The sequence below is a fragment of the Hippocampus comes genome, unplaced genomic scaffold (genome assembly GCF_001891065.2).
Source record: "Hippocampus comes isolate QL1 unplaced genomic scaffold, H_comes_QL1_v1.1 scaffold37, whole genome shotgun sequence".
NCBI lineage: Eukaryota > Metazoa > Chordata > Actinopteri > Syngnathiformes > Syngnathidae > Hippocampus > Hippocampus comes.
The window spans coordinates 1,358,811-1,379,149 of record NW_017805535.1 but is presented as its reverse complement, the minus strand read 5'-3'; the positions used below and the strand labels follow the sequence as shown (position 1 = coordinate 1,379,149).

Here is a 20,339-nt window from a genome sequence, read left to right as displayed (position 1 = left end):
ATATTGTGATTAACAATACCACAAACAAAAATTTTCTATTTATTATATTCTGTTTTACAGCCTCGAATCCTGTTTGAATATATGCAAAAAGCTCATCACGCCCCCCCACAAAAAAACAAAAACAAAAAACAACAGCAATAGATTGCCATCGATGTAAATCCCACTAATTTCCCTTCACAACAAAAAAGAAGCTGGACCCACCCATGAGAAACTCATCTTACGGGCCTTGCACTCAGCAAAGTCACTTCGGTCAAGAGAACACAAGCAAGTTGCTGTTAAATAGCTTAAAATACCGTGCCACTGTCTCAAAATATAAATACAGTATTTAAAGAGACTTCATTTAATGATATAATGTAATGATAATAATGATAAGACGACTAAAGTAAATAACTAAAACTGGCAAAGTCGTCGTTTCCTAATGTGCGTGTATTTATTCACTAAGTACATGCTGTTACTTTACTGCGGTGACTTTACGAAGTCACTAGGCGGGATGCGAAAAGCAGAAAAGTCTAAATTCAAAACAATAAATACATACATACATACATACATACATACATACATACATACATACATACATACACGCACACGCAAACGTAGGCACACACTCACACACGGTTTCGGGAAACATCTGCACGGTGCATCGGTCGGCAGTTACAGGAGAGCGCCCGAGAAAACGAGGTCACTCAGGGGAACTTTTTGCTGATGAAAATAAGAAAACGTGGGCATAGATTTCAGTCAAGGGCGTCACAAATAAGCGCAGGAACACAGAGCTGGCACTTACGCTGTCATGACCAAACTGACCTGGCAGAAGGTTTACATACATGATAATTTTGCGTTTTTTCGCAAATTTTCCCCCAATCTCTTTTTCGTCGTACCGGACTATAATAAATGTATTATTAGTCACGACAATAATAACATATATCAAAGAGTTATCAACATCTCAAGGAGCTGGATCCACATGGCGCTGGTGATTGGCTGCACTGCCTTCAACGTCATGTGGGTTCTCCTCGCGTCATTCCGTTCTTGCGCATGCTCACTTCTGCAAGACAAGAGTCACCACCAGCAAAAGCAAAAGCGACAACACTGGACAGCAGAGAGAAGCAGCTCATCTTCCTGTCAGCAAACCTCCTCTCCTGTACGTACACCTCTACTTTATGTTTCGTGACATTCATAAATACTTTGTAAATGCCTCACACTTTCTCGGTGTTTAATGTTTGAACGCAACGATTGTCTGTTTGCTTATTTGAACGGTGTCAGAGTTCTCTGTCCTGTCCTGTGCTGTCTGTCAGCGCTTTATTTTTGGGGAACCGTTATGGATGTTTGACCATAATCATTTCGCCAGTGTTTGGCCTGTTAACGAAACCGATTTATCATCGTATTCCGTAAAACATGGCTACGCAGCGACGCTTATCACATTGCAGCGTGCAACCTTCAGGAAACGTCAGCCAGCCAGCCTTTTGCTGTTTATTCAGTGCTGCTTCCTTCCTTAACAACTCTGCGTGCACCTCTCAGGTTCAAATTACAGGTCTGCGGTGATGAGCAAGAATGATCCCTTTATTTAACATTGCGCAATAAAGCAGACTTAAAAATGTAGACCATAGAATGGAAAAATAAGTTATTGCCACTGTTTGAAGATGTTTGTGCTTCATATTTTAATACTGTCCTACTGCTCGATTTGATGAAAACACAAATGTCTTCTCCCCCCGCCCCCGTTTTATTTCTGTCTGGGAAGCCTTTTTCTTGTGTGTCTTTTCTAAATCGAGGTCTTGTTTAAGCTACAGTGTATTTCGATGCGGTGATTGACAGTCAGCCTATCTTCTGTGTCGTTCTATTCCTCGTCACTGTCTCCCCTGCAGACGCAGGAAGCAAGTCATGTTTCTGTCATATTGTGGTGGGTGATACGCTTGGTTGGGAGGGTTTTTAATTCAAGTAGCTATCTTAATATTACTCTATGTATATATGGCTGGCTGCACGATAAATAAAAAACATCGTCATCAAGATAATGGCCCGTTCAGTATGCGTTTCGCAAAGACGTGCGACAGACAGACATACGGATAGATAGATAGGTAGGTAGATAGATAGATAGATATCGTTGCGTGCATAGAATGAATGAATGCACCATGTTGCTTGAGTAGCAATATGTCGCATATGATTCGATTCAGCCCTCCCTGCGTGTGCTTTAAGCCTTTTCATGACACCCCCGTTGGAGTTCACTGTAAAACTAAAAGCATTATAGGCATTGTACATTTAAATACAAGACGTGCTTGGTTCATTAAAAAAAAAAAGAAAGAAAGAAGACATTGCCAGTACTAATTCGAAAGTCACTGTAAAATCCCGATGACATGCAAGCGGAAAATTTGCATCTGCTTCCCAGAGTGGTATTCCTTCAAATAACGAATATTCATGCACACACTAACAAATGTTGGAGGAACACATAAATACAGTTAGTATAACAATACTCAAGGGCACATATTCTTCTCAATCTGTCAAAAACAAGTTATATTAATAGAGCTCTTTTACAACTTTCTTCTACTCTTCTTATCCCATTTTAAGTGTGTGTTCTATGCATACACGGCACCATAGTGCGCTGAAGAGGCCAATAAGGAACAGCTTGTATTTCCATCCATTCATCATCTGAACCACTTATCCTCATGAGGGTTGCTCGCATGCAGAAGCCTATTCCAGCCCTCGTTGGGCAGTTGGCGAGGTAGACCCTGAGCTGGTTGCTGGCCAATCGCAGGGCACACCTATTTTGTATTTCTTGTTTTTGATTGCAGTTACAGTATTTTAATTATGCTTCCCATTGATTGGATGCAAGACTCCAGTTCCTTTTTCATATGATGATTTCATAGCAACACACTAATATTTAGACATACAACATATCACATTTACTAAAAAGATAGCATTGCTTAGCGTCAAAGCTCATCACAATATAGGCCCTGTATGCCGGTGTGCATTATGTACATTTATTTGGCTGTAGGGATTAAATGTTTGTTTTGTTGTACTGTAGAAAGAAAGGAAAATGAAAAAAAAAAGTATTCGCAACAGGCAATACAAAATAATACTGACCACTATGGCCTACTTTCAACCAAGGGCAGTCTTCTCCCAGAGAGAGAAACCTGTGCAGTCAAAAATGTGATGCTTCGACAAACTTCTTTTTCAAACTTTGTATATTCACTCTCTTTTGGCAAAACAGAGGAATGACCAGGAAAAAAGGAACCAACACGCATGGCAAATGCTGCAATGACAAGTGCTTCTCAGTCTATACATGAGTCTTATGGAGATACTCTAACACGCAACTTCTGGTTTAACTTTGTTTTTGTTTTTTTTAACCAACACACATATTTATGGCTCGAAATACAATACCCCGCGTCCCAGGTCAGTTTGCATGTTTCTACTGAGTGTATGTTTGCTGTCTCATAAATAAACCAGACGTTACTACATGAAATGACACATCAAGTAAAATATTCTCTCCTTATCGGTCCGTGGTGATACTCATTGGCCAACCTCACTCTCACCTCCCGTATCTTGTCAGCTACTTCTGCTTGTCATACATTTATTGCAGCATTTGATGCTGTGAAATTGTCACCCGGCCTGATTGCAGTGCTTCTTTGAGAGATGGGAGAGCCGCTCCTAATCATATTTTATTTTCTTCAAACCCATGCCTGTAACCATAACGTATACACAGGACATTTAGATATACAGTAATTCCTCGTTTATCGCGGGGCTTACATTCCAAAAAGAACCAGTGATAAGTGAAATCCGTGAAGTAGGATTTATAAATAATAAAAAAATAAAAAAAAGTGTGAGAGGGACGAAATTTCAAATGTGCTGTATACAGCACAACCCCTCTCGAGAGAGCTGGTACCAGAGCCCAGGCTGTGTGTAGAGGCAAGTCCGACTATATCCAGTCGGAACTTCTCTGCTTCACACACCACCTTGGGCTCCTTTCCTGCAAGAGAGGTGACATTCAATGTCCCTAGAGCTAGCTTTTGTAGCCGTGGCTCGGACCCTTTGGCTGCCGCGCAGCTCGCATTGCACCTGACCCCTTAGGCCCCTCCCATGGGTGGTGAGCCCATGGGAAGGGGGACCCACATTGCCTCTTCGGGCTGAGACCGGCTGGGGGAAGTGGGTGTAGACCCGGCCACCAGGCGCTCGCCAACGAGCCCCACCTCCAGGCCTGGCTCCAGAGGGCGGCCCCGGTGAACCGCGTCCGGGCAAGGGAAACTTAGATCCATTAATTTCAATCATCATAAGGGGTCTCTGAGCCGTGCTTTGTCTGGTCCCTCACCTAGAATATGTTTGCCATGGGTGACCCTGCCAGGGGCATAAAGTCCCAGACAACTTAGCTCCTAGGGTCATTGGGAAACACAAACGCCTCCACCACGGTAAGGTGACGGCTTACGGAGGGAATTGTGTGGCAAAATAGACTTTTTTCCCAAATTGCATCAGTTGCTCATTGCCAATTCAAATCCTTGTTGTTTTTAGCAGTGAGTGCCCCTTTACATTTGCCAAACCAAATTGTGGTAGCTAGTTGTTGCTGAAGACCTGAGCACTCCAAAAGCTAGCTTTTCGCAGAAAGCAAAGCACAATCATGTCATACAGTTGTAATGTTTTCTTTCTTTTGTTTACAGATGCAGAGTGTTTGTGATGTCCAAATTAGCAGCGATTTCAGTTCAACGCAATCAAGACAAATTAAACCTCATGCGGCCTCACTTGCAGCCACAGTTCTGTTCCCGCAGAGCACTTAGTAGCTCAGTCTGAAACCTAAAAGGCACGAACCAGCGTCGAGTCGATTGCAATGGACAACCTCATAGACTTTGATCTACCATCTGAGGCGACAACTCTTCATGAGGCGCGAGACAATCTTCAGGGCCATTCAGACATACTCTCCCCACAGCACCTGTCCTCCTCATTATCTGAGCCAATTGCACCCACCAACAACAGTTCGCATCACCATCATGACGACGAAGAAGAAAACGAAAGCGATGCAACAGGATCTGCCGACAGTGAGAATGACATGGATCCCCCCTCCACTATGTGGGAACTGAGGCGGTCGTCATCCTCATCTGTTCACAGTAGTGAGGACGCTGATGCCGAGGCCTTAGAGAAAAGGGAGTTCATGAAGATTTATGTGGAGAAAGTGTTTCATGGAAGGTAAGGCACGTGTTCGTACTTCGGCCAAGCGTGAATCATGCAAGTTTAGTCTGGTAGATACTTGAGTCGTTCATTTGTTTGTTTGAGGAATGACACCAAACCATGCCAATCCATTTGGAGTGCCACAAAGAACATTGAAACGTTGCGCTGTTCTGATTGAAGGTGCGGAGAGCATCTTATTTTGTTGATTATGACATCCCATCTGCATTGAGCCAAGTGGGGCAGTGATTCCAGCAGATGGAGCTGTGTCACAATTTTGTGTAGTTCACATTCTGATCTTGAGGAACCTTAATTTGGACGTTTTTTGTAGATTTTTACATCTCTGTTTTAATAGTTTTAAGATCATTTGTGTCTCTTGTGTCATCACATTTTTTCTGTGGCATTTATCAACTGTTGTACATGTTTTTCCAACTGTAGGCTTCTGTTTTTAATGTTGCCTTCATTTGATTTTTGCAAAATCTTTTCTCAGGCAGGATTTGGATCAAGAAGAGAAAGCTCGTTTTGGAGAGCTATGCACTGGCGAGAATGGCAAAGGCAGGGAATGGTTTGCGAAATACGTCAGTGCACAGGTGAAGAGGAAGAATTTCTGAATCTAGAACGACATGGTTTTGATAGACTATACAGTATTTACTACATACCAAGTGACAAAAGTGTGACTTTTTTTCCCCCTCTGTGTAATAATTTATACAGTAATCCCTCGTTTATCGCGCTTAATGGGGACCAAAACCACCCGCGATAAACAAAAATCCGCGAAGTAGCGACCAATAAACATATACAAGTAAAAATAAATTAAAAATCTTTTTTTTTTTTTTAAGTCCCCAAACGGTCCCCAAAAAGATGACGCTTGACACACGTCAAGCCACGCTTCTCCGTCACGTGACCGATTACGCTAAAAACAAAATGCCGGAGCTTTCAAAATGAGTAAAAAAACTGCTGGAGATCGCAAATGACGCCGGCCTTAAAAGTACGTTCGAGACAACTGGATTAAAGTTATGGCTGAATACTCTGAGATGGCCACAATAGCACTGTTGCTATTTCCGACATCCTACCTGTGTGAGGCGGGGGGGTTTCTGCAGCAACGGCGACGAAAACAAAATTACGAAGTAGACTGGACATAAACCACACACTTGAGGTGTCATTGTCTCCTATTACCCCAAGATGGGACCGTCTGGTTGCAGAAAATCAAGCTCGGTGTGTGGTGAGTCGTCATTTTCATGCACTTTGAATTTGCGTTGTATCGTATTTTGAAGGCATTAAACATTACCGTAGCGATCGGAGTGTCGCGGCCAAATTAGACGCTCCTTGTGTTTATTATTATATTTCGAAAACGCCACAGTTTTCATGCAGCTCACACCATATTATTTTGTTGTATTATTTCCGCCCCACCTTAATTGCCGGTCCCTGAAAATATTGTCTGACATAAACTGGTCCGTGGGGCAAAAAAGGTTGGGGGCCCCTGACATAGAGCAACATATACAGTACTGTACTCCATGTATATGGATTTTTTTAAAATTTATTCATTTTTTTATGAATATGTTTGAAAAAATCCGCGATGCACTGAAGCCGCAATAAACGAACCGCGAAATAGCGAGGGATTACTGTATTGTGTGTTCTTGACTGACTAATTGTCCCTCTCGATTGAAAATCATAATACCTGAATACTGTATAGGAAATGCAGAAAATAGATTTCATTTTAAATTCTGTCCTCTCTATTCAGCGCTGCCACTCTAAATGTGTGACCGAAGCTACTTTCTATCGACTGGTGCAGTCATTTGCGGTCGTGCTATTTGAGTAAGTGAGTTTTGGAGATCGTTTGAGTGTCAAAATAAAATGATGGCCATAAGTAGGGATGCACGATGGCTGTTATTTTCCACCAATACAACAATAAATTTTTGCTTCTCCAAACTGAATATTATAAAAGATAGTTTTTTTTGTGTGTGCTGCAAATATATTTGTTGTTGTATCTTAAAAGAATTAAACATTTCAATCCCACTTCCTACTAATATAGCGGGTCCAGAGGATGACAGAAAAAAGTGGCCAATGACAACATAGAGCATGTTTTGCTACTTTCTGAACTCTTGTCCCTGAAATTGTGAGGCGATGAGGGATCTCAAAAGCATTGATTCGTGTTCGTACCCCTTAATAACATCACGTTGGTTTCTTTATCACCCCCACTCGTGCTTCATATCTATTTAATATTAATGCTTCAAAGAATAAATCACTCATAAAATTATTTATTACTTAGCAGTGATATTTCCAAAATAGCACATACACATGCTCACACATATCTTTAAAGACAGGACCCGAAACATTTTAATGCTACTGGCCATTTTCATGTGAAGACGTTTTCAAGGACCCAAATAAAAAAAAAAAAAACAAATGATGAAAAATATCACACATTGTAGCTGCATTTCACTGAGCCACAGCCATTTGTATGCAGTAGGACACAGTCCAGTGTCATAGCCATCCATCCATTTTCAAAACCACGTTTTTGCACCAGTTGTTAGTTGTTGTCTGTGCCTATTGGACAAAATAATCTGGCAATGAAAATTCACTTTGAAGCCGCTGCCCGTGTCGAGATTCAGAGTAAGTAGTCAGGTTTCAATGAGTAATAAAATGCAACAGTCCACAGTCAATGTATTTCAAACGGCTCTTTTTGTCAGTCAATTTTCGTTTTGAATCTGATGTCATTCGTTTTTATCGGTCTGATAGGTTTTCGTGCATCCCTAGCTAGAAGGACTATTTTTAGCATTATAACTGTCAACAAAATAATGAAATGCATGACCGCTGCTGTTGACATCAAGCGCAAGTGTTATGTTTTGGTTCTGAATTTTTTCAGATGTTTTCAAGTGGATGACTACAGCCCAGCCAAAAACCTCATGACTATGTGCTTTACGTACTACTATGTTGGTAAATTCATTTTTCTTGAACACAAAAATTGAAATAGACTTCTACTAATATTTAGACGAATAACATCACATAGAATGGAAGGTCATTTAATTATTTGTAATGTATAACTCGGGAGTTAAGTGACCCGGCAATTGGATGGAATTGCCTTTCTATTGACTTTTTTTTTTTCCTGTCAAGGAAAGTCCCAGCTGTCTCCTGCAGAACTCTTTGATCGAGGTGGTCCTCCAGCTGGTCTGGACTCATATTTAAACAAGGCCAACTCCTGGCTCTCTGATAAGAAGGGCGCTGCTGAGAGACTCCTGAAGAACTCATCAAAGACTGATGTCAAAAGCTTTTTTGGAGGTTTAGAAAGTAAACTGAGAAGCTCAATCACTCCAAAGACAGAGTATGCAAATATGTTCTTTTGGATATTCTCATAAACATAATGTTTGTTTGCCATTAAATGCACCCTGTCCTCTTACATTCAATACAGGGATGGTGAAAATCCAGTAGAGCCAAAATCCAAATCAACAGGTAAGGGGCCTTAAACTTAAATTGTGTGGGTTTTTTTTTCCATGAAAAATTTGTCTTGCACTACTTTCTTTCAAATTAACAACATTTAACACGTTATTTTCCCCTTGTTTCAGAGGCTCCAGAGGAAAAGAAGGGAGAAAAAGTTTACTTGTATACCCATCTGAAGCAGCAACCCATCTGGTATTTGTTTTCTCTCTTTGCACAGTGAAATGGAATTAAAAAAAAAAAGCAAAAAGAAAAATCACTTCAGTTCCCATCTATATCTCGTATTGACAGTGTTCCCTCACTACTTTGCAGTTCAGTTACACGTACTGTATTGTGGCTTCACTCTATCGGGGGATTCAGTTGTGACCATAACTTAATCCATTATAGATTTACCTTTCTCTTTTGTGGGGATTCTTGCTATTTTTCTTTCTTCTAAGTCAGACAGGTTGATATTATGTTATTTTATTTCTTTTTATATGTTTTTTTCTTGAGGAGAAACCAAGACCATGAACATTAGACAACTTGTCGCACCCAAAATCCCCGTTCCGTCATCGTGGCTGCATTTGGAAATATGCTTAGAACACGCTGCTTCCCTCAGACAGTTCAGAAACACAGAACATTGTTCAAAAATGCACCGTTCAGTTATTCAGAGTGCCCCAAAAACGGAGCCCAGTGCAAGCAGAAGGACGATGAAACATCCGCTTAATAATCATGTGAAAAGTTTTCCTTTTTATCCTAAAACTGTTTACCTTTATCAGTGTTGCATAGTAGCCAAAGGTACAATCCAGGTGAATTAATGCGCCTTTTTAATCCTTGTGGGAAGAGAAACCAAGTTGCCATGACAATAGTTCTTGGCTGTCATATGTCCGGGGTAAGGTGCTTCTTCTTCATCTGCTTTAGAAGAAGATGATGAAGAAGCAGAAGCCTATTGCGGGTAATTTTCAGAGCGTAACATCCCACTGTATTTTAAAAGTAAATGCATAAAATAGGTTTCTACGCCCCCCCCCCACACACACACACACACACAAATGATTTTTAAAATGACTGGAATACCTAAAAGGTATGGAAGAAAAGCCAAGTTTTTAACTAGGATTATGGGCAGTTTAGAGTCTTCAATTCACCTCACAAGCAAGTTTTTTTTGGGGGTGGGGGTGGGGGGGATGCGGAGTACCTTGAGAAACATGCAAACGCCACACGATAGGAGATTTGAACCCTGAACCTCTCAACTGTCAGGCAAATCTGCTAACCACAAGCACACTGTTCTGCCAATAGGACGAAATATAAAAATGTATTTAAAAAAAAAACGATTCCTTTCTTTCTCAAAGTGCATTAATTTTTGTGCAAAAGCATAATGAACTTAAATACCATAAGAATTTCTTTAGAAGTAACAAAACCACATTCTAAATCTTTTTTTCATGTGATGTTGTTTGCTCCATGTCAGGCACACGTTGCGATTTTGGAATGCAGCATTCTTTGACGCAGTTCATTGCGAGAGGAAAAAGAGGTCGCCAACAACAAGGTGAGTCCAAATGTCAGAGGAGACTAGATGAACAATTCATTTGATTGTTAACTGTGTTTTCCTCCATTACGTGATATTGAATTGGTTGATAAATTACGAGAAAATGTCCTTTCATATCTGTGCTTCTGTGTGTCTGGGAAAAGTTTGCTCCTCTTTCTTCAATTCGCCGTCTTCCTGCATGTCAACTTAACCCTTTTCTTCTTGTGCCTTGCTGCCTAGCAGGGGAACGCAAGATGGGGATAAAGATAAGAGGTCGGTCTTCCATTTGTCTGCTGCCCTCAAAAAGGCCCAAAACAAACAAAAAAAAAAGAACAGCAAGACTTGAAATTTTGCAGGAAAATCTGATGTAATTGTGGCTGTCCTTTATTCGCATGGCTTCATGTGATTTATGAGGTTCTTTGTAATGGAATGTTTTTTGGTTATGTCACATGTTGGTTTGTGATTTTTTAGTTCGCTACATTTGAGGTCTGGGGTCCTATTTTCGTGCCCAACGCAAGTGTAGTGGAATCTAACTGTGTGTAAGGGTGGAGTTTTCTTTCTTTTGGTGGTTTTGTAGACGGGCACAGTTAAACATGGGCGTTTGCGCCATTGTGGGAGTGAATACAGCCGACGTGATTCCCAGCCAATCGAAATGGCTCCTTTCATTCTCTTTAAATTCAGTGCAGGTGAGGTTCACGGTCAGCATTGGTGAAAGCATACTCACTCGCTGGAGTGCATGCGCACAAAGTATGTTTATAAATATTCTCCATCATCTCCGCATTCAGATGATGAAAAGTTGGCCGCTGTAAAGCGAGCACTTGGAGACCGCATTCTGCCCCCAATCGTGTGATTGTGAGTTAAGACATGAAATAATGGGTTTCACAACAGGTTGCAAGGCAAAATTGGCGTTTTACGGCACATCAAAACATATTTGAGTAGCACGGTGCTACTTATGCCACACCAGCTAGCTACAAGTCTTGACTTATTGCCATTTTTCAAATGAATTTCAAGGATTCTCTTTTTCTTTGTTTTTTGCTTTTTTTAGATTTGGTCTGTATATAAGTACATTTACTCCAAAACTGCGTGTTTTAGTATTTTTTATGTGATTTACAGTCAAACTTCTCTACAACGAAACCTACATGGGCGAAAATACCCCCTAATGTGAAAAAATCTTCATGCATTAACACCATTCCCACTCTCCTGCCCCCCATACAACGAAAAACTCCCTGTTGCGTTATACGAAATCTTTTTCTCTGCTCTTGCCTCGCGAAGAGATTCACTACAACGAAGTCTAATCCAACAGCGACCTCTACTGCTTCGTTCGGAAACGGCTACAGCAACCACCACACTGGTTTACACAGCTCCGAGTTTCCTGAACGCAACATACTCATGGCTGCTCTGCAATTGGCTTACCGAGCATCATCCTGGCCTCCGATTGGCCAAGAGGGACCTCACTATCTCTGTGTGTAGATACTGTAGCTAGATCCGTGGAAGATAGAGTGGAATGCATCCGATTAGCTGCTCAGAGTAAATTGCTTGTGGCTCGACGGACAGTCAAATAAATGAACGTTTCTCGGAATGCTTTACTTGTTATCATGCTAAAAACCTTACGCTAACTGGAGCGCTAATTAGAGAGAAGGTGAGTTCCATCGCGCTAACTATGGCCATCGAGGACTACGAAGCGTCCCGCAGCTGGCTTTAAAAGTTCATTGCATGACATCAGCTGAGCAACGCTGTCTTGGGTGGCGATCGAGGGGAGGTCGAGTTAGAGACAGTGAGATGGTGGAAAGAAAAGCCACCGGGTCCAGGAAGTATTTGTTATTAGATTCAGACGAGCATGGACGTTGCATTGCTAAAATGGCTACAAAACGGACCTTTGGATGTCAAGCAGCTAAGACAAGAAGCGTTCTGACGCTGGAAGAGAGGGTAAAAGTGATCAAAATGAAAGACGGAGGAAGCAAAATAAAATACATTATCTAAGAAATTGACGTAAGTGAAAGTGAATGCTGATCATAAATTTCGCAATTTCTTTCCCTTTTTTTTCTTTCTACACTGACTATATGAAGTGTCAAATAAGGGTGTGCTCATGCTTATGCACTATTGGAATAAAAATAGAGTACACATACGTTTGTGTGTGTGTGTGTGTGTGCGTGTGTGGGTGTGTGTGCGCGTGTGTGTTTACATCTGAGATCAAATTTGCTACAGTGAAAAACCCCCTGTTGTGAAAAATTTCTTGCTCCAAACATGATTTCGTTGTAGAGGAGTTTCACTGTATTTAAAATATGATGGGTGGGCGGAAATTCTAGATTCTCGAATGGCCCTCTTTACGTGTTGCCATTTCATCTGCTATTCATTTACACCAATTTGGAGGAATTTTCAACAAAAAACTGCTCATCTCAACCATGTGCAGGCATGGTGTATCATCAACATGAGAACTGAAGAAGCAAAACACATTTTAAGTCGGCGACAAAACATTTGGCCATAAGTGTAATCATTAAATGGTATTTAAAAGGTAAACGGAATTTAAATCGCCCCGATGCAAAACTATGGATGAAGGCTACTGATTATGAGTATTTCATCACTGCAAGTTATTGTAGGAGCTGATTTTATATCCCTTCATAGTGTCAGAGTAGAAAAGAGACTATTCTCATTAGGGAATAGAAAACATGATGCTAAAACTGCTGGTGCTCAAAGGAATGCATCAGGGCGAATTTTAAAAAAAGCATTCATCCTTATTGTAATGCATACTAACATTTTCATTTCATTTTGCCTTTTTTTCCCCCTCTATAAAATATTTTTTGTTTGGAATTTTTACTCATTTTTACTCATCCTACTATCTATTCTTCTGTCTTTATTTGGCATCAGCTTGGCATGTCATTGTGGTTCAGTCGTCTAATAGTCTGTGTGATTTATAAAGCATGTCAATACGATGCTGTAGAAAGAACCTCTTGCTTCCTGTTCGTTTTTCAAGTGGCGCTTCCATAACTAGCAATTAATGTCATGAATGTGCTGCTGAGACATTGTCTGGAAATACATTTGCTGTATTTCTGGAACAAACAGATCCACTGCTCGCTGTTCATATCCACGTCACGCCTCACTGCATCATTTTCTCCTTTCCTGTATGCTCTCGTTTTTTGTTTTTTGGAAACATTCTGCTGCTATTTTGCCATTTTACAGCAACATATTTCGCAAAAAAAAAAAACCAGCACAAGCACCCAAAATGTTTAAATATATCTTATTGTGTGTGTTTATTTCACCTTTTCCTGCACCCTGTAACATGATTATGATAAGCTGTCCAATGTAGTAACTGTTGTCCCTGAAAGGGTTCATGTTCTGAAATGCTGACGTGGACATACTCGATTTTTCCACCTGTGGTATCAACAGCAAGGACATACTGTGTTGGTGTTTGATCCAGGACTGGGCCAGTACGTTTCCTGGTTGACTTGTAATTGCTCTTTAAACAGTCCTCTTCCTCATGCTGTTCGCATTGTGACATCACAAGACCACAACAACACCTAGCTGTTGATGAATAGTACCTTGCCATTGCGACACTTCTCAAACTGGATGGGTTTTTTTGCCCGACCCTCCCTGTTTAATTAACCAGATGAAAAAACAAAAACATTGGACTGTTGGTTTTGATACAAGTACACACAAAAGTAAGATGGGAACATTCCGACAATGGAATTCGAAACAAAAGTAAACCAGTGTGAGAGTCTGTGGACATACTGTACAGAAATGGATACTTAGCAACCGCATAAAGCGTGCAATGATGAAAACAATTTCCACAACCAGTAACAAAACCAGAGCACAATTGCACACACTCTCCAGTTTCTTCAGGTGTTGTGCTGGTGCAGTCATTAAAAAAAAAATCAGATCACCGTAATCTTTCTGTTCTCAGAAGGGAAGCGGCCACTGAGTTTAGGGTTTCAATGTCCGGTTGAAACAGATACACTGAAAAATTCACAGAAAGGACTTTATTCATCAAAAAAATCATTTTGCCATTCGGCCCCTTGTTCGAGCAGTGCCAAAAATGTACTGAAACATTGCGGACTTTGTTGAGAAAGTCAAAGGAAAGTCAGGTGTAAAGGTGAGAGTACATCATGGTGCAGCCCAATAACGTTTTGTGAGTAGTGTATGTGTTAACGTAATCATATCTCTCAATAATCCATCAGGATTTTTTTGGGTGGTTTATATCCCATACCACCCAAGCAAGTCTTTATGTAATCAGGAGGTACTTACTTTACTGAATGACTCGCTAGTAGTAGCAGTGTAGTGGAAAATGTAGCCACTGGACGGACCGTAACTAAATTTCAACCTGCACACATTAATCAGACTCATTTCACAGGAAGTCTGCATTTTATTATCAGTCATATTGTTAAATGATTACCGGTACGTTCATGAAAACACACCCACCCGTGAACAGTGTTGATGTGTGTTGAAGCCGCTTAAATCATTATTTTCGTCATTCCTGATAGCTGATGAACTTGGCCTGTCCATGTATTATATATAAGGTAACCGCTTCAAAGTGAAAACTAGCTGATCTTCTTTTTAAGCTCGATATAACCGATAATTTGGAAGCTGAATAAGAACTTTTTTTTTTTGCGAATTTAAGGCAAACTTTTTCTGTCAACAGGGAGAAGTGGTGTCACATGACCCAGGAGGAAAGAGACGACACCTCCAAAATGGACGAGAACATTGCCTTTGGCCAACTGGGGTGAGGAAGCTGCCGACATGGAAAGTTTTGTGAGACATCGTTGCAAATCTTATTTGTGTGGCCCTGACCAGAAATGATACTGTCACCTTAAAATGTCAGTAAAAAAAAGGCCTCTGCTAATTTTGTGTTTTGATCACAAAGGTGCATGGGTTTGAGTCCTGCCAAGTCAAACCTCGGTTTTCGTCCATAATCCGTTCCAGAAGGCTGTTCGAAAACCGAAATTGTTCGAAAACCGAAACCACGCTCTTTTTAAAATAAAAATGTTTACTGAACACGTCTGCTCACAATGGAAAGCAACACAAGGAAGCGTCACTTCCTCGTCTACCCGAGGAAGCGTCACTTCCTCGTGTAAGAAAGGCGAGAGGAGTCAAATGGTGCATTCAAGTGCACTCAGTTTGTTCGAGAACCGAAATTTGTTCATTATCCGAGGCATAAAAACCTCGAAATTTTTGGTCGAAAACCGAATTGGTCGAGAACCGAGACGTTCGAAAACCGAGGTTTGACTGTATATATATAATGACATTGTCAAAACCTGCTAAACTAACTTAAGCTCCTCAAATCAGAGTTTTAGTCCCTGAGGTGTCCCTTGATCTCAAGAAATGAAGAAACCAGGGCGGTTATTTAAAAAAAAAAAAAAAAAAACCACTTGTATTGAGCACCAGTGAATCACCACCACCAACCACCGCGTGCCAACAATAACAATTAAGCCTGCAAGGTCTGTTTTCCTTCAAACTGCATATAGTTTCAAAATGAGAACCAACATGGCCCAGAAGTGCAAACACAACAGCAAATAACAACAAATGAAAAAACACAACAACAAATAACCAAACACAAAAACAGCAACAAATAACCCTGCCAAAAAAACAAAAACATCATCAATAACCGAACTCCACGGCAAATTAAAAACACAATAAAACTGAGCACAACAGTAAAATAAAAAAAGCACAACAAAAAATAACAAACAATGATTGCAGTTAAAAAAAAAAAAACTAAAATAAAAATGATGAACCACAACAGCAATTCAAGAAACAACAACGAAAAACTCAAGCATAACATCATATAAAAAGCACAAACTAACAAATAACGAAACACAATGACATTGTTGGGATTAGTTAATTTTTATTCCACCTCTGTTTGGCACACAGTGGATGATAGTTTTACCTTCTGAATCTCGAAATTGTTGGGTGTCGTCCTCAAGAGGAGTCCCGTTGTTTAATGAGATGCAAATAAACTGCCAACACTGGACCCCAAAAAAACTGCAAGCTACGGTTGTGCCATGTTCTTGTGTCATGTTTGCTTGGTTTCACCAATGTTGAGGTCGTTGCACTCCTCACTGCGGTCCTCGAGAGCCCCCATCCACACCTGATTCAAACGATCAGCTCATCAGCGAGCTTTGCAGAAGGTTGATAATGATCCAGAGCTACACCTAAAAATGATCATTTATGCTCTTATGTTTGCTTTTATGGATGTGTTTTTCAGGACATTTACTCACAACATGCTGGCATTTGGGCTCAGTAAAAAACTGTGCAACGATTTTCTGAAAAAGCAGGCTGTCATCGGAAACCTGAATAAAGGTAAGACATTCTAGAATATGCAGTATGTATAAGCCATCGGTGTTATTTTAAGTGTGCCACCGACACTTTGCAAGCTATCAAGTTCTCGGGCATCTTACTTTAAAATGTCCTACAAGGAAAACCCTCGACAACGAAACCTACATGGGCGAAAATGCCCCCTAGTGTGAAAAAATTTTCATGCATGAAAGCCATTCCCACTTTTCTGCCTCCCCTACAACGAAAAGTCCCCCCATTCCGATATACGAAATCTTTTTCTCTGCTCTTGCCTCGCAACGAGATTCACTACAATGAAAACAAACCTTCCGCAAAAGTCTAATCCAACCACAGCATGCCACAGCGACCTCTACTGCTTCGTTCGGAAACGGCAACAGCAACCATCACTCTGGTTTACACATGCGCAGTAGTACAGGAAGTATTTGTTTCAGACGCAGCATGAAAGTTGCATTGCTAAAATGGCTTTTGCATACCAAGGAGTTAAGAAAAGAAAAACTTTAACGCTTTAAGACAGGATAAAGGTAATAAAAATGAAAGATGGAGGAAGCAAAATAAAAGACATGATGCAATAAATTGATGTAAGTGAAAGTAAATGCTGATCGTAAATTTCGCAACTTCTTTCCCTTTTTTCCCTTTCTACGCTGGCTATATGAAGTGTCAAACAAGTGTATGCTCACACTTATGCACTACTGGAATAAAATAAAAAGTACACATATACGTTTTTTGTGTGTGTTCGTGTTTACGTCTGAGATAAAATTTGCTACAGTGAAAAGTCCCCTGTTGTGAAAAATTTCTTGCTGCAAACATGATTTCAATGTAGAGAAGTTTCACTGTATGTTGATTTTTTTTTTCCCCCAAGAATACCAAAGTGACGCCATTTAAATCTTTTCAGAACAGTACAAGTTGCTAAGTGACCATATTGAGAAAATGGCTACAGAGTGAGGGTCCGGACGACATGCTGAATTTCAAAGCCTCCAGTCTTCGCGTCGCATGAGCCTCGCCTAATCAATGTCAAGTGGAATGGCAAAACACATGACTGTATCATAGCTGTAGCAAAGCCTATCCGTCCAATTTGGGTGTGCTCTTCTAAGCACATCCTCCATCAGCAATAATACATCATCATCAGCTGTTGCCGCGTCAATTTTGGCAGCAAAGCAACTATTTGTCTAACCTGTAAGTTCTATCTGCCTCTGTGTTGCAACTGTACCGCTCTCCATATGTGTAGTATATAGTGCAATAACTTCTTGTCACTGGCTTCATCTGCTACTAACAATGACTGAGTATCTTTTTCCTCTCATGAGAGCGCATTATACTGTACTTCATCGGAAACTGCTTTGACAAAAAAAAAAAAAAAAAAAAAAAAAAAAGGAGTAGATCCAAGTGTCTGAGTAGCATTTACAATAGCGCAAAGATTGTTCCGGAAAAACATGCCTTTCACTCCATCTCTGTCTCTTAAAATAGCATTTCGCTGATCGTTGATGACTGAAAAGGACATCAAAGTTGCCTGGGGCTCAGGTCATGGCCAATCACAGATCACCTGTTTTCTGGCTTTGGTCATGTGATGTCCGCAAGCTGTGCCGTGAGCCCTGAGCAACTGGGTTGTCATTTTGTCATTTTCAGTCAACAGCAAGTACTAAAATGGCTGCCCCCTGAAACGGATTAAAATGGGTGGCTTTTGCTCTTTAATTCATATTCCACAAACACAATATTAACCCTTTCATGCACCAACAATGATAACCTGTAACCTGATAACCTGTTAAGCCGTCCACTGTAGTCACCGCTGTCCCTGAAAGCTTTAATCAGAAGGCCCTGTTGAGACTTGCTTTGAACATATCACTCTCAAGACAGTATTAGCCTTCCCTTTTTATTAAATTAGATACGGTATATGGATCCATTGCCATGAGACTGTCACCTATCTTATTGCATAAAGACTCTTCAAATCCATCGTCCAGTTTGTTACATAATCTCCGACTGCATGTGTGCCACATCAGTGAGATCTGAGCATTACAACAATTGGCTTTCAGTTACGAGCTGAAACTCCACTGTCATTGTAGATGATCGTTATGTTGAAGGAGTTTTAGGGTTGCGCCTATATTTGTTTTCAACAAATATTTAATTGTATTACTTCATAAATATACAGGTCATGAGAGGAACTGTCACGAGCGAATATGTTTAGAATTGATTATTCTAGTGATTATTCCATCAATTAATCGAATGAAATTTTATTTTGCATGAAAGTGTATTGCAAAACCAAGTAGTGATTGATAATAAATTGTTTTTTTAAAAAATATTGTTTAGTGATTGTAAAAAAACAACAAAGAACACTTAAATATCAGACTAGAAGGATTGATATACTCGCCAGCCTTTTTGCAAATGTCTTTATTTTGATTAAACCGCACAGCTGATTGGTCTGCTTTATTGAAGGGCTACAGAAATCTGTGAATATTTACTATTGAGAGGCTGAAATCTGAAGATTTGGACAGTTTTAAGTGAAAGAATAGCCCAAAACGATAACTTGATTATCAAAATAGTTGTCAGTTGATTTGATGATTGATTAGTTGTCGATTAAACATGAATTTTGACGGCCATAGTCTTGAGAGAAAGATCAGGGCTGCCGGTGTCACTGTAGGTTTGTGATGATGCTGTGTCTTCGCATGACTATATTCTTGTAAGATGACATTTTTCCTGAAAATGTTTTTGAAAGTCTTTATGCTAAATAAAACCAACAGTCTCAGAAAAGAGTGATTTAAAATAAATGATGTCGTCTAATTCTGCAATTCTATCAGCAAAAATGATCACTTAAAAGATTTTCGTGAACATAAATACCCTCATCTATTTAATTGAATATTTCTTACCTTAAATTGGACAAACAAGTCTCGCTCAGGATTGGTTTAGGAAGAGCAACTGATAGCATAATTCTTCACTGCAAGCGCAATTTGTGCTTTTAAATGCTTGTTTCATTTGAGTGTTGCAAATCATTTAATGCAGTTAAAATGAAGTCATTCAGCAGATTAGCAAGTCCTACAGTACGTTCTGTGAAGTATTTCTCTATATTTGTACATGTATAAACAATAAATGTACTGGTGATCCATTAATGTTGATGAACCTGTCGTGTACTGAAAACAACCCAAATCTGTTATACATCCTCATTTCAAACGATTGTGTATTCATGAATAAACCTGTCTTTACGAGATGTTGCACATCCCCTTCAGAATATCCGTCAGCTTATTTGCCAAATTGCACTATTTTGTATGATTTTTCAACTGTCACTTGCTGTGCTCCAATGTTGGCCACTTTAAGGCTCGAATATCGGTTAGGTAACGTGTTGTTTATTTGTGTTTGTTTTTTGTTTTTTCCTGGTGTGAGGTTGACCTCACCATGTGGCAGCTTTAGGATTTTTTTTTAACAACACCTATTTTGCTGTTGTACACAAAATGCATGTTGATATCTTGTTTGAAACATTTATCTGTATACCGTAGTCTATCTGTACAGAAAATGATACTCTGCCTTTACTTTTGATACCTGCTTCAGGTATCCAGCCAGTTCCCCCTGGATAATAATGCCTTTGTTCGACTCATAGCAGTGCACCGACATTCCTCACTCGTGGATTGTGAATAAAGGAAGCATGTGCAGGGGTGATTATAATGTGGCGCCACTTGTCGCACCACTTAATATTTTGCGGTCAGAGAAATAATTAAGATATCAAAGCAAGTACGCTTATATTTCAAATAGTAGAAATTCATGAACTGGGCACTCATAGCAAAGAACGCAAGGTTAATATTTCAATTGACTGACAGTTGCAGCTCTCAGAAATATGTGAATATTGTTTGCTGAATGTTTATTTTAAATGCATGGACAAGTCAATGTTAAATCAAGATGCTGTAATAAATGTATTTTTCTGGCGAAGTTTTGTGTTTTTTCTAGGATATCCATTCAAGTCCATGAAAAAAAATACAATACGTACACCAAGATGAAATACAAATGCAACACTTGG

General features: G+C 40.0%; 1 protein-coding gene across 2 annotated transcripts; it reads left to right on the top strand.

The window, feature by feature from the left end:
* Nucleotides 1-1,021: 1,021 nt before the first annotated feature.
* On the top strand, nt 1,022-20,247 carry kiaa0513 (KIAA0513 ortholog). Of its 2 annotated transcripts, XM_019878215.1 has the most exons (13): nt 1,022-1,135; nt 4,635-5,157; nt 5,627-5,726; nt 6,875-6,948; nt 7,997-8,067; nt 8,245-8,452; nt 8,540-8,580; nt 8,688-8,760; nt 10,007-10,084; nt 10,307-10,336; nt 14,697-14,777; nt 16,257-16,351; nt 17,238-20,247. In XM_019878215.1, exons 2-13 carry the CDS (start codon nt 4,802-4,804, stop codon nt 17,285-17,287), a joined length of 1,257 nt encoding a protein of 418 aa, XP_019733774.1. In that variant the 5' UTR covers nt 1,022-1,135; nt 4,635-4,801; the 3' UTR covers nt 17,288-20,247. The 2 variants fall into 2 exon arrangements, with proteins under 2 accessions (XP_019733774.1, XP_019733775.1); XM_019878216.1 differs by lacking the exon at nt 10,307-10,336.
* Nucleotides 20,248-20,339: the final 92 nt, after the last annotated feature.

Coding starts and splice junctions, on each gene's coding strand:
- kiaa0513 (XM_019878215.1), top strand. CDS start 4,802: ATGGACAACCTCATAGACTTTGATCTACCATCTGAGGCGACAACTCTT. Junction 5,158..5,626: donor GAGAAAGTGTTTCATGGAAG/GTAAGGCACGTG, acceptor ATCTTTTCTCAG/GCAGGATTTGGATCAAGAAG. Junction 14,778..16,256: donor ATTGCCTTTGGCCAACTGGG/GTGAGGAAGCTG, acceptor TGTGTTTTTCAG/GACATTTACTCACAACATGC.